Here is a 14,655-nt window from a genome sequence, read left to right on the forward strand (position 1 = left end):
ATTATTTGTTGTTATTACTCTTTCACATAGCCAATGACAATTTGGAATGAACGCACTCGTCATTTCCAATTGGAGCTCTCCAATTGTGGAACCATCGGTTTTCGTTGCTGTTATTCGCAATCCAGCGGTTGTCGTGATCGGAAGCCCTGAAATCGGAATTAATTCTTGTAAGGAAAGAGTGGCAAAGATTAAATTCAAACTAAGCATTTGTGTAGCATTCGAAGGATATGAGTTTTTAGTGCAAATAACGGTGAACGTGTAATAACTGTTGTATTTGTTGTGTATCTAAAAGCCGAAAAACTTCGTTAATGAGTAAACAGTAATAAGAAATAATGAAAATTACCAAAATATCAAAGGCGATATATCCTTGAACAGTGAAAATATGTTGAGCACACTTTAATATGTGAAATATTTACATAATATTTACTAAATAAGCATTTTATGTTGAAAATAATTCAATTTATATAAATATATGTATAAAATTATTGCAGTTCTAAAACGTGCGTATTTATTTCAATCCGAAGTGGAGTGCAAAGCATATACCAAAGAGTTTTACAGCTGTGTGTGTGCATAAAGGATAACAATGTTGCCCATTCGTTGGGCTTTCGTCGGCATCGCGCTGTTGATTGCAGCTACAAATGGAGCAACCATAGTAAGTGTGATCCAAACATACAAAAAAATTAAAAATCGTTAATAAAAGAAATAAAGAACTCGAGGGATAATAAGCATTAAAACATAAAAAATGTATATTATTAGACATAAAAAGGTATTAACCAACTCAAATCAACAAATTGATGTATGTTTGAAAAAGGGTGACGTGCACGTGTAAATAAATATAAAAAAAATATCAAGAAAAATTGATTAATTTTGGGAAGCTATGCTAATAGCCTTCATCTGAGTAATTGTGCAGATTATAACGTTGCCTATATACACAGGCTTCCGATATCTAGTAATAGTTTGCTTGACAAGGACTTGATTTTGATCGGTCAGTTTGTTGACAGCTAGGTGAATAATACCACCTGCCAAGTTTCGTGAAAATATCTCGTCAAATCAAAAACTTATCTCCCAAACAAAGGACTTGATTTTCATTGGTCAATTTGTATGACATCTTCTGATCTGCTATACTGGTTCGAACTGAAACAATTTTTTTGAGATTTAAATCAAAAACTGCGATGAAGCTACTTGCCAAAAGAACGAGCGTTTTATGAATAATAACACGGACTTGGTGTGATGGGTCAGTTTATATGACAGCTATGGGATATATTAGCTTCGATATCGGTGTTTCCGCAACAAATGAGCAACAAAGTGAAAAAAGGGCGTGTTAAAGTTTTTTTTCTCAACATACTGTAAAAACTCCTGTTGAATACATGCTAAATCGACTCAGCTCCTCACACTGATCTTTATATGGTATATATAGGGTGCTTCCAAAAAAAAAATTTTAATTTTTTTTTTTCAACTCTTATCCCCTCAAATGTTTAGTGATTGACAAAACAAAAATTCTCCTCAAAGCCAGGCGCTGTAGTTTTACTTAAGGGTTGCTATTTTTTTATGTTTCCCACTTCATTTAACATAGGAATTTACGTTTTTTTTGTTGAAACAAAAATTTTCAAATTAATTTCGTTTCTCAAAAATAATCATCACATATTCAGAAAGTTGGCTCTTCAAACTTTAAAACACAGCCTAGAGGTTTTATGAACATCACTTAAAACCTAAGGTGCGTCTGTGCGCTAAAGGTTAAACCACTAAGCTAAAAAATAAACAAATCTCTTAGGACAACTACGACACTGTAACAATGGATAAAATCGAGAGATAACTTCCTCCAGTCCCATATAACGGTACGTTAAATCAATAACTAAATGTGCGCAAGAGACATGAAATTTTACACCCTAGGAAGCTTGGGTACACATTGTGGGAAAAATGGACTATGGGCTTGGCACCGCCCACTTTTTAGTGAAAATTACCGATATGTCGGGACCCCACCAAACCCTTCCGACTAAATTTAGTACGTTGCATTATTCTCACATTCATATACCACTGCTCGAGAATGGACGTACCACAACCACGCTTACTTGCCATATACACAATTTAAAATTCCATTTGTTTCTTTCACTTTCCCATTAAACAATATCAACAAGGCAATTAATGGTAATATAACGGGATAAAATTTTGTACTATTAATTCCTTTAAGGACCAAAAAAAATTCTCAAAATCCAACCAAAACTGTTCAAGCCCTTAGATACCGAACATGTGAATACATGTGATACTGGTGGGAATCTATGGTTGACTTTTGACCGAAAAGTGATTATAACGATGATAGTCAGTCAAAATGTATTGAATTCCGATCCTCTGGTTGACGTTTTACTGCTTATGGTATTTCCTGGCTTTGATTCCTGCAAGTTACAAGATTATAAAACTATTCCGTTGGCACCCGAACTTATATACATATGTTATACTCGTATATTTGTAAACTTTTTTTGTTTTTTTAAAAAACATATGTTTTTTTCAGTTGACAATCTCTTTTTAAAGACCAACACTAGTCAGCCGTGCAGGACGCGTGACGCTCCACATAGTTTGAATATCTTACCTCGTAGTCACTTTATATCCCGATAAAACCCTCTCTCTCTCTTTCTCACTCTTATTTCGGATATTATCCAAAATTTATCCAGATGATGTGAACTAACTCTAGCTTGGTTACACTGCTCCTTGGGTGGTCCATAAGTTGCTTCAGCATATTTTTTGCAGTTTATTATGTATAATTTGGTGCATAGGAAATTTCGACTAACAACACAAAGCTTTTCCAACCTTTTTAATATCCGGAATAATCATAACCTAGATGAATACTGTGTTTTTTTATTATTCCTTATTTTTGATAAATGGTCCAAATCGCTTTTAAAAATTACTTTATCCATATTCTAATTTTATGGACCCATTACTAAAACATTGAGTGTTGGCGTGGTTTACGCTTCCATTGAAAGAAATTTAGTCGAAATGCTTCAGGATACCTTTTGCCTATGAAATAAAAATATCTTCTTCTTTCTTAGTATTTTTATGACAATTTTTGTTCCGAAATGATATTCCAAAAACATCAGCGCTATAATTAATGTGATTTTTGACAATAATATCCCTAACATGTATTTCCGTTAATACATACAACTTATGTATCGAATCTGTATACTCTATGACTTCGCTTTAAGATTTAAAAGCATAATAATATTGATTATTGCAATCCGAAAGCTTAAGCTTCTTATATGCTCACACAGTATGTGTTACAACAAATAAAACATTTTTAAATTGAGAAACTGTAAAATCATAGAGACTGCCGGCTACTGATAACAAAAAACATTAAAGACATATTGAAATTATAGCCAAGGTCAGTGCACAGAATCTAATTTAATGTTTGAACATAACATTTATTGAGATTCATACTTTCGCATACATATTTACTTAATTTAATATATATTATAGCATATTATTTCGAAATATTAGTTCCGCCGAGTTCATAGATAAGAATAAAACTTAAATGTACCCTTGTAGCAAAATCTGTGAAAACTTGACAAAGCTGGCATATAAAGTATGTACTTAGCTTCACAGCTAAAAATTTCAACCGCTTTATGAAATATGTACTCGTATATTTGTATGAAAATACTCGTAATCCAGATTATTAAAATCTCGTACTGGTCATTTGCACTGATATGAGAATAAAATTTAAATATTGCGTTCACTGATCTCAAAAGTCTTTGGCATCAATTCAATATTTGTGGGTAAGGGTAGATACTGATACGAACTGATGAAATTCTTCAAATTTGTCAGAATTAAAAGAAAATTACGAAGCTAGTAAGAATGTGCAAAGTTCGGGAGTATACGACAATATCTTTGCAAAACTTGCAAGTATCAATCCGGTGAAATACCTTTTAGTGTTGGCAACTTTTCTATTAAAAAAAAATATTTCCCAAGTGCTAAGTTCGGTGTAAGCGAACAGATCATACTTTTGAAGTTGCCAGGACCAAAAGGGAAGAAAGTGATAAGACTTGGTATTTTATATCATCTAGAAGCGAATTTTCAACCCGAATTTTATACATGCTGAGCACAAAAAAATGTACCGTTAAAAGAAAAACGCTCTCAATTTTTATTCAAGGTAAACTCACATATTTGTGGGGCTAAGGGAAGTTTTACCCGATTTCAACCATTTTTAGCCTACATGCAAAACTATCAGGAAAGGTTTCCTCTCTGAATTTCAATTATAGTATCCCTAACATTGACGGATATTTTCAGTCAAAAGTCAACCTAGATATACTGGATTTACATTTGGCAAGTTTTTGGTCAGAGGTGACATACTTTAAAGGAGTATTAGCACCAAATTTTAGTTACTAATTTAGTTTTTGACCATATCGTTTATATGGAGAGTGAGCGGGGGTTATCTCCCGATTTCATCCTATTTGTACAAACTGCAAGTAACTAAAGGAGTTCGTATAATGTTTGCGAAAAGCACATTTGTTGTATTGCGAGAGATATAATTAAACTTATTGGAGAGCGGGGCCACACCCACTTTTTATCAAAAAAATTTTGCCCGCACTGTGATTCAGTTCCAAATTATATCTTAATTTAGTGCTTTGTTAATGGGCCTTAAATAGGTTTTAAGGTAATGGCGTTTTATGGGCGTGGAAGTGTTCCATTATCTACCGCTTGCACGGAATGCAGACAGACATGGCAGTCACCGGATTTCAACTTTCTCGTCATTGCCTGATCATTTATATATATATATGCAAGGAATAATATATCTAGTACTCGATTAGTTTAATGTGATACGTTACAAAACAAAAATTTCACAAGTCGTATTATTAGCAAATGTCGCATTAGTAAATTAGAGATGATTATATTGTGATTTTATGATATCTTATTCAGTGAATTGCCTAAATTTTTAAATCTTGCACTGATTTTTATATCTATTTTACCCCGACGCATATATCGACGTTCCAAAGTCGTTCGTTGTTGTTTGTAGTAAATTGGCAAATTCTACATTAATTTTGACACTCAGTTTTTCGAAAAAAGTCGGGTTCTGTTCCACTTAAGTAGACCCGACTGTCGTGGGACACGAAGGAAACTTTTGTGCGTTATTGCGGCAAAATCTTTTTTGGCGGCTCCTGAGAAACTCGAGTCAAGTTTTTCCGCCTTATCGTATTTGGTTACTACATTTTCGCAAAAATGATGGAGCGGTTCGGTCTACCTGACAAACCTTAGAGCGATTATTGAAATAGTTCATTTGAATCGTGTATGATATTTCACACATTTCTTTTAGAAATTGAATTACCAGTAGTGTGGGTTGATTAATTTGTTTGTTTAGAAATACCAGTTTTTTAAGATTTTCAAAAATATTATAAACGCGAGTTTCCTGCAATCTTTGGGAAATATTAAAAACCCGTCAATTTTTTATTATTCCATCATTTTTCTGAAATTAATTATTACAATTCTAGTTTTCATCAAAAAAAAAGCTTCAAATTTGGTTTTAACAATAAAGTAAATTTAAAAATTTTATTAAAACAAATTAAAGATCAGCATTGATTATATTTGATATTCATTCTCTTCAACACTAAACCACATCCACACTTCACTTCTTTTCCTTGACAATTTCCTGCCATTATTAACAATATAGAACGTTCACTCAAAATTCAAACACGGGCATAAATTACTGGTTCGAAACTGCGATCACAGTGTTCGAACTGCGATCGCAATTCGGTTCGAACTGCGATCACAATCGCAGTTCATAGAAGCGAAAATGCTATTTATAGAAAGTGATCGCAGTTGCGATTTGCGCAATTTTTCAATCACAGTGAAAAAAATCGTAGTGAAATATTCATCCACTACAAGAAATACTGTTGCAAAGGCCCAATCATTCTATTATTTAATGAAATTATTAGCTAAAGTTATGTTAAAACGTTTATCAATGTGAGATTCTGTGTCCATATTAACTCGATGAAAAGTCTAAATTTTAGTATATGGGTTGAAGTTTGTTAACAGAGGCTTTATTATTATAATTAAATAGTGATAGAACTAAAGATGCACTTTTCTAGCTAATTCAGCGCTAAACCAAATACATTTTTTGATGAAACTTCTCAATTAGTTTCATTGAAATAAAACATATTTCGACCAAGGACGATTAGAATTTACTTATGGTCGATTCTCAAGTAAGATACCTTTTAGGTAAGACGTAGACGGTATCACTTTATGGATATATTGGGAAAGAGTAGAGCATGCATTAATTTTGAAAACTCAGGTATACTCGAAAACATTTTTTGATTTTTGATTTTTGAATATCAGCAAAAATTCACTCTTAGAAAAACGAAAATTATTTAGGTAGGTATATGGGAGACATCCTTGGGGGGGTTTAGTACGACCATACAATCACAAATCATATACATATAATACTCTTTAAAGTCAGGCGGATGTTCGAAAATTCCTAATACACATTAATGTATGGGCGACTAGGTTAAGTTTTCGCAAAAATTTTATCCATTTTAGGCACAAAATATACAACCATTATCTGAGAAAATACACATTTTGGCCGATATACTTAATATGTACGAGTATATGTTTATACAAGTAAAACTCTCCCGAAAGTTTGAAAATTGTTTATATTGGCTAAAGGAATGTCTGCGAGATTTGTGAAATTTTTTGGATTAAATTAAACTATGCCCCAGAAAACATTTTCCATAGATTATATTCTTATTAATACAACTGAAGAAAAAAACTATATTAGTGACAAAAATTTCATAACATAATAAATTCTAACTATACCTCAAGGTCAGAGAACATGTCAGTTCATTAAGATATCTCACATTTGGTATATGATATGATAGAAAAAAATTTTACTGCGTCCAAACCACGTCCGGTGGGCCATGAAAAATTGGAAAAGAATCTTCAATTGAAAAATAGCAGTTATCATTCGAAGAAGGCATTTACCGGAAGGCGCATACCCCTTATAAAATTTCGCCAAATTCATTTTTTTTTTTTTGTGCCAATTATTGAATGTTGAAATTTAGAAAAAAATGGTGTGAAAAAAGATTGAAAAAATATAATTTTTCTCATAAATGTCTACTGAATAGACTACGCCCAGCATGTAGTGAAGAAAATATAAGCAGCGACTATTTGATGACTGAAATTGAAGATAGTGATCTCGGCGACATTTTCAAATAATGGATTTATTGATAAAAACACTTCGGTGCGCAGTAATTTCACGTTTTGGACCGGTCGATTGGCCACCAAGATCGTATAATATCACACCGTAATATAAATACTTTAGCACAAAACCATATCAATTTTGTATTTGAGCCAATATACATTACAATCGTGTTCTAGCATATTTCTTTGCTTTTCGAAAATAAAGATACAAGTATGTTAGTGCTAGATGATCTTTGGCACTGGCAAAAAAAATTAAAAACTGTCAATATTAGATTTACTGGGTGTGTTAGTTGGTGTAGTGAATTATTCAATTTGAATTAAGACTGGGCTCTCTCAATTGCGATAAATGAATGAGTCCAGGTATAAGAAATAAAACCCACAAATAAAAAGGATTTCCCCTAGTATGAAATAGAGTTAGTAATTTTAGTCAACACACAAATGAAGTTCTTTATTGTTTCTTATTTCAAAGCGTACTTGTCAAAACTAGTGATAGGCATATACTTGTGTGGACATACTCGTATAATACTTGTAGTAGTAATAGTTTCTTCTTTAAGTTCATGTAAATGTCTTGCATAACTTTATTGAGTCCTTAATTATATTTTAAAAGTATAATTTTGCTTTACATTTATTAGATATACATACATACATGACGGTATTCACGTATTTCTTTAAATATATTTTAACCTTATGTTTCAGGCGTCATTAGATGAAAGCGTGCCGGAATCGAATTACGAGGTTGATAATGATCAACTTGATTTGGATAGATCAAAACGAAGCGGGCGAGGATAGTAAGTTTCATCGTCGAGATATAAATTAAAATCATGTAAATCACTTTATGTTCTCCTTTAAGTATGCGTGGTCAGACGCAATCTCAATATCTGAATTTTGGAAAACCAGAACAGGATGGCAAAGCTGAAGCAGAGGCTAATGAACACGGATCTAGAACAACAGTTTGTATGAGCTCCAGAAAAATTATATATAGTTACATAAATAAATGAATAAATCTACAATTTTAGCTGGAAGCCATGGTATGGGACAAGCACAGAGTCAATTCTCAATGGGAGATTGCAGTGATTGTGCATCAAGTCCCACTTACGGTAAGTCAAATATAGCAATACTGGTACATAACAGTTTAATCACATATTTAATTTAGAATATCCCGCGGGTTCTCCCGATCCCCTGACTTATATTGGCGGTAGTGGTAGGCCAGATGCTTTAAGAATCATACCTGGCGCTGCAGGTACTGCTACAATTGGTGGTCCAGGAGCTGCTGGCACATTGAGGCAGGGAGGTGTTTCGGCTCCTGGCGGTGTACAGCCTAGTGGCCCTGGAGGTCTAGGTGCAAGAGGCCCTACTGCTGGGCAACAGCCCGGTGCCGGTTATGGTGTTGGTACTGTTGGACAGCCTGTTGGACCTGGAGGTGTGGGCGGTATTGGGCGACAGCCTGGCGCCGGTTATGGTGTTGGTACTGCTGGACAGCCCACTGGACCTGGAGGTGTTGGCGGTATTGGGCGTCAACCTGGCGCCGGTTATGGTGTTGGTACTGCTGGTCAGCCCACTGGACCTGGTGCTGTTGGTGGTATGGGGCGTCAACCTGGTGCCGGTTATGGTGTTGGCCCAGGTGGTCAACCCACTGGACCTGGAGCTGTTGGTGGTATTGGGCGTCAACCTGGTGCCGGTTATGGTGTTGGCCCAGGTGGTCAACCCGTTGGACCTGGTGGTATAGCTGGTATTGGACGACAACCTGGTGGTGGCTACGAAGCTGGTGTTGGTGGTCAACCCATAGGACTTGCACCCTCAACTCCTGGCGCAGGTGCTGGTGTTCAACCAGGTGCGATTATAAGGCCGGGGGCTAGACCTGGTACATCTTATGGACCTGGAATCGGTCAACAAACTGGAACTGGTGGCCCAGGAGCTGGTGGAGGACCTCAAGCAGGAGCTATTGTGAGACCTGGAGCAATTTATGGACAACCAGAAACCGTACAGCCTGGTGGCGCTTTGAGGCCAGGTAGTGGATATGGTATTGGACAAATTGGTGGTCCTAGAGTAGAAGGAGGCACAAGACCTGGTCAGCAAATTGGTGGTCAAGTTGTACATGGTGGTGCGTATGCTCCCAGTGCTGGTCTTCCTTCTGGTCAACCCGGGACAGGTGTGGTCGGGTCAGTTGCTGATCAACGACCAGGAGCACTTGTACAAGGTGGTCCACAAATAACCGGACAGCCAACCTACACAGGTGTTGCTGGCGGTTTACAACCCGATCAGACCGGTGGACTATATGTACCGCAACCAGGCCGTCAACCTGCGCAAATTGGAGGTGGGGTTGGTGGTGGTGTACCACCCAGTGCTATTTATGGGCCTGGTATAGGTACAACGGTTAGTGCAAGGCCTGGTAGTGGTATTCAACAAGGTGTAGATTTAAGTTCGGGTCAAATTTATTCCCCCGGTTTGGTACCTATTACGGGGTCAAGGCCACAAACTGGTATCGGCTATGCGCCAGGAACCCCAGGTATTCAAACTGGTGGCAGACCTCAACCAAGTGGTGTGCAAGCTCCAGGAGTTGGTATTCCCTCGGGATCTCAAATCTACGGCCCCAGTCCAATCGGTCAAGCACCTGGATCTGGTCAAGCTGGTATCCCGACCGGCGGTGTTACACGAGGTCAGCCAACTGGACCAGATGTAAGCACTCATCCATCTGGATCTTATTGGCAACCTGGAAGTGGAGTATCTGGTATTCCATCTGTACCTAGTGGAATTTATGCCCCAGATGTCATTGGAGGTCGGGGAGCTCAACCTGGTGCTGGTTATCAACCAGGGGTAGGATATCAACAAGGTGCTCAATTACAACCAGGTGCAGGATATCAACAAACTGGAGGATATCAACCAGGAGCGAGCTTGCTACCTGGTGCAGGTTTGCAACCGGGTGTAGGTTATCAACCACAAGTGAGTCCTCAACCAGGAGCAGGTGTACAACCAGGTGCTGGACTGCAACCCGGAGTAGGCACAGGTATAGGATATCACCCAGGAGCTGGACAACAACCAGGAGCAGGCTTACAACCCGGAACAGGATATCAGCCAGGAGCAGGTTACCATCCAGGAGCAGGATATCAACCAGGAGCTGAACAACAACCCGGAGCAGGCTTACAACCCGGAACAGGATATCAGCCAGGAGCAGGTTACCATCCAGGAGCAGGATATCAACCAGGAGCTGAACAACAACCCGGAGCAGGCTTACAACCAGAACCAGGATATCAGCCAGGAGCAGGTTACCAACCAGGAGCAGGATATCAACCAGGAGCTGAACAACAAACCGGGGCAGGCTTACAACCAGGAACAGGATATCAGCCAGGAGCAGGTTATCAACCAGGGGCAGGTTATCGACCAGGAGCTGAACAACAACCCGGAGCAGGCGTACAACCAGGAACAGCATATCAGCCAGGAGCAGGTTATCAACCAGGGGCAGGTTTACAGCAAGGTGCGGGAGTAGGTTATCAACCGGACGCTGGCCTACAACAAGGAGTAGGTTATCAACCTGGTTCTGGATATCAACCAAGTGGAGGAATACAAACTGGTACGGGTTATCAACCAAGCGGCGGACTTCAACCAAGTTCAGGTTTACAACCCGGCATTGGTTCACAATTGGGAGGAGATCAGCAACAGGGAACAGGAAGTTATGGCCCAATATTAGGAGGACCTGATGCTGCTCAACCAGGAAGCAGTCTGCAACCTGGTGGAGGTTATATACCAGGACCTGGTGTTATTTACGGACCAGGTGGTGCTCAGCCTACAGGTGCAGGTCCAGCGGGAACATACCCCACTGTTCCACAAACGGTGTCAACATATGGACAAGCTGGTGGTGATGGTTCTGGTGCACAGCAAGGTGATATCTATGGACCAGGCACATTACCTGGCAGCGGAACATACGGACCTCTTGGAGTTCCAGGAACTGGTTCTACTGGTGTCGGTGGAATTGGTGGTGCTGGTGTCCTCCCAGGTGGTGTTTCCGTAGGACCAAGCGCTTTAGCATATCCTGGAGCTGCCGTCCCTGGCGCGGGAGCTTTGGGTGAGTATAAGGAAGAAGGTAAATATTTAATTAAACGTATATTAAAATCAGTTACAAAAACTACAATATCAAAAAATATTAAATTTAAGGACCTGGCAACTTAATAACAGCAAGTGGCGCAGGAGGAACCGATGATGCATTCTCCCAAGCTGAATCTTCCATCAGTGAAGGGCAAGCAGCTGCTAGTGCACAAGGCAAAAAGAATGGCGGCACTGCCAAAACTCAGGTGTCAGGAACATATAGTGCCACTGGAACATTCAGTGCCAGCGCTTCAACTTCTGACAGCGATCGCTCAGCCAATGCCCAAGTGAGTGGAAATAGTGATGGAGCAATGAGTCAGTCTCAAGGACAAGGCGGCGCAGCACAGTCGCAAGCTCAGGTTCAAGTCAACTCGAAGGATGGAGGCACTAAAGCATCCTCACAAAGCGGCGGTGTAATCCATCAAAGTCAAAGCGAGGTATGTTAAATATTTGGAAAAAATAAAAACTTGTTTGGCAATGATACATTTACTTTCTCATTAAATTCCTTATAAACGAAAAGGTACAAGCTAACGATAAGGGAGGCTTGGCTGATTCACAGTCCAGCGGACCTGGCCAAACGTCATCCCAGGCTCAAATTGGTTTCCGACCCAATCAAGATGGTAGTGCACCACCAACAACGGGAGGTGGTCAAGCATCTGCTCAATCTGGTAGCCACTCAGGACAGAGTCAATCGCAGATCCAGGGCACATCCAAGTGAGTTTCTCTTACAAATATACATACATACATATATTGTAAATAAAGTTTAAATAACTAATTTCAGATTCGGTGTATCATATCACGGTGCAGCGCAGTCTGCATCCGGAACTAAGGAACAAGTTGCAAGCTACCGCGAACAAAATCGTGAACTATTCCACAGTATAAGCCAGTTTGGAAATAATGATGCGTAAGTTAATGCCCCTTTCCAGACACACATAACTTAACCAAAGTAAAAACAACTATTTCTAGTGTAACTGATCGTGTAGACACCGTATATAGTGGACCTAGCGGAACAGCATTGACAGCTGACGGCAACGCTTTACCAGATCTTGATTTGAAGTCTTCGAAGAGTGTTAAAGAAAGTAGGTTACACAAAAATTTTGACAAACATATTTTCAATCTGACATATACATATACATATATGTATGTGCGCATACTCGTGGAGTTTTGACAAATCATTGATATGATCTTCTGTACATATCTTGACGTAAAGCATTGAACACCTTTATTTGAGTGTTTGATAAAGAAACACACTCTGACTGTTTTGAATCTAGGCTAAGAGGGAGATTGCCAATCATTGTAGTTAAGCAAGCTCATCAGGGTATTGATTTAGGTAGAAATATGATATGTTTGGGGTTGAACAGTAGTTTTAACCCTATTTTTAAAAGGCAGTAGTTAATCTTTTGAGAATAATATTTTTACAGACTGAGTATAGATCAGATCGTATGGAAACTGTTTTATATTTGAAGAATATTGAGGAATACCAAATAGTTGTTTTTGTCGAATCTCCACACGTTCAAATTTTTCATAACTGTATGTTCAAACCATTTTCTTTTAGTCGTGAACGCCAACAAGGTTACGGACGAAGATTCCACCTTAAATGAAGATGAAGAAGAGGAACCTTACGATGAATACGATGATGAAGATGAATACTATAATGAAAATTCAAAGTTGGATAGTCAAACCGGTAACAAACCCGAATCCCAATCACCATATCGAACCTATACACAAAATTCACCGACGCAAAGTCAACAAGCTGCCGTACCCAATTCGCCTGATAAATATCTATTAGTACAAAATCAAAATGGACGTGTACAGAAATATCCCTTCCGATCGACCACAGAAATGGTGCCACGTGGCTTCCGCGGCACTGTTAACGTAGAGAAAAAATTCCACACCAAGGCAGTGAAATCTCAACCCACGGATAATGATCTAGATAGTGCTGAAGAGCAGGCGACACCCACGAAACACCGTACACCGGACAGCTATGTAACAGTGACCAAATCGATTACTGGCAGTATGGATAATACTAAGAATCCACCACAGGAAAATAAGAATTTCCAATCGACATACTACACCAAGTCATCGACTTGTGGCTACTTCACATTTTCCTGCAACATAGTATACGGTGCAAATGGTCGCAGTAAAATCTGCCGGCCGAAGGCACCAGCCAATGGAAAATGTTAGATTTTTACATCATAATCGATAATTTTTCGTATCAATAATAACTTAGTTGTTAAAATAAGCTGTAGCCTAACTCGAATGTATTCTTAAATTCCTAACAAAATGTAACATTTAAACTTACTTAAGTCGGATTAATTGTTTGCCACACAATGAAAGCATTAAAAGGGTGCCTTGAGCACACGCCTCAAGTCCCCAATGTCGTAACTAATAGTATATTTTGCATACTTACTAATTATAATACACTGCCACAGAAAGACCCGATAAATAGAAATGCCAAAATGCTTATTGATAATTTTTTAATAAATGTAATTGTTATTTTTTAACACAGAGCTGTTGTTTTAATAGTAAACCTCGGAAGATAGAATGAAAATGTTTAATGAATTTGCCATTCATTGTCACTGTGTGTTAACCAAATGTTGCCGAGATCACGAGTTTCAATTTCAAGAATCAAAAACGGTTGCTATTGAATTGATCATTTTTGTAGAAATATAAACCGATGATTCCACCAGCCCACAAACCACACCAAATCGTTATTTTTCCTGGACGAAATGGTAGCTCTTGAATCTCTTCAGGTTGCTCTTCGTCTCAAATGCGCAATTATGCTTGTTTACATACCCATTGAGCCAAAAAGGGGCTCAACGCTGAAAAAAATTTGGCTCGGGAAAGTTGGATCTAAGTACTTAGAATTTTTCAGCCCATAGACCGAAGCGATGTCGCTTGGGAAGATCGAGCGGCTTTAGTTCTCGCTCAAGCTGTACGGTTTCAATTTAAGATCTCGACGTAAAATGCGCAGCGTTCCATACATCAGTCCGAGCTGCTGCGATCGGCGCCGAGTTAAACCTCCATGGTCTTCGTGTACATTCTCAGCTACGGCTGCTATATTTTCTTCGACGCTTTCTGGATGTGGTATATTCGGCCGATAATTATCCAATAGTGAATGCTTGGTTTCAAGATGGGTGTTGCGAATAGTACGCTAAGTAGGCCGCTTATGTTGACCATAAGTTGAGCGAAACACGCGAAACACATAATTTACAAGACGTCAATTTTTGTAATAAAGTTAAACCATTTTTAAACGTTGTTCAGTCGTATGTCTTTGCGTGATAAAATGCCAAAGAATACTGAACAAAAATAATATGACAACTAGTCATGCGTCACACATGATCTGTCAAATAAAAAGACTATTGAGGGAAGAACATCTACTTGCATCACCGGTATTGA

At 38.4% G+C, this 14,655-nt stretch overlaps 1 protein-coding gene across 20 annotated transcripts; it reads left to right on the forward strand.

The window, feature by feature from the left end:
• The first annotated feature begins 30 nt into the window (after window positions 1–30).
• Window positions 31–13,764, forward strand: LOC105234004 (fibroin heavy chain). 20 transcript variants are annotated; one of them, XM_049457254.1, is made up of 14 exons: window positions 31–167; window positions 492–652; window positions 7,873–7,964; window positions 8,027–8,130; window positions 8,193–8,273; window positions 8,330–10,258; window positions 10,367–10,438; window positions 10,529–10,546; window positions 10,619–11,254; window positions 11,326–11,693; window positions 11,777–11,970; window positions 12,038–12,160; window positions 12,223–12,335; window positions 12,812–13,764. In XM_049457254.1, the coding sequence occupies exons 2-14, from the start codon at window positions 584–586 to the stop codon at window positions 13,438–13,440; spliced, it is 4,428 nt and encodes a 1,475-aa protein (XP_049313211.1). In that variant the 5' UTR covers window positions 31–167; window positions 492–583; the 3' UTR covers window positions 13,441–13,764. The 20 variants fall into 20 exon arrangements, with proteins under 20 accessions (XP_049313211.1, XP_049313199.1, XP_049313200.1 ...); XM_049457242.1 differs by having other exon boundaries at window positions 8,330–10,438; XM_049457243.1 differs by lacking the exon at window positions 10,367–10,438 and having other exon boundaries at window positions 8,330–10,348; window positions 10,439–10,546.
• The last annotated feature ends 891 nt before the right edge of the window (window positions 13,765–14,655 follow it).

Source organism: Bactrocera dorsalis, chromosome 5, assembly GCF_023373825.1.
Source record: "Bactrocera dorsalis isolate Fly_Bdor chromosome 5, ASM2337382v1, whole genome shotgun sequence".
NCBI lineage: Eukaryota > Metazoa > Arthropoda > Insecta > Diptera > Tephritidae > Bactrocera > Bactrocera dorsalis.

What these genes read in the sequence shown, in the direction of transcription:
- LOC105234004 (XM_049457237.1), top strand. Translation starts at nt 584, where the DNA reads ATGTTGCCCATTCGTTGGGCTTTCGTCGGCATCGCGCTGTTGATTGCA. An exon ending in AGGATATCAGCCAGGAGCAG is followed by an intron (nt 10,439 to 10,528) that starts GTTACCAACCAG and finishes AGCCAGGAGCAG; the next exon opens with GTTATCAACCAGGGGCAGGT. An exon ending in GGGTGAGTATAAGGAAGAAG is followed by an intron (nt 11,255 to 11,325) that starts GTAAATATTTAA and finishes ATTAAATTTAAG; the next exon opens with GACCTGGCAACTTAATAACA.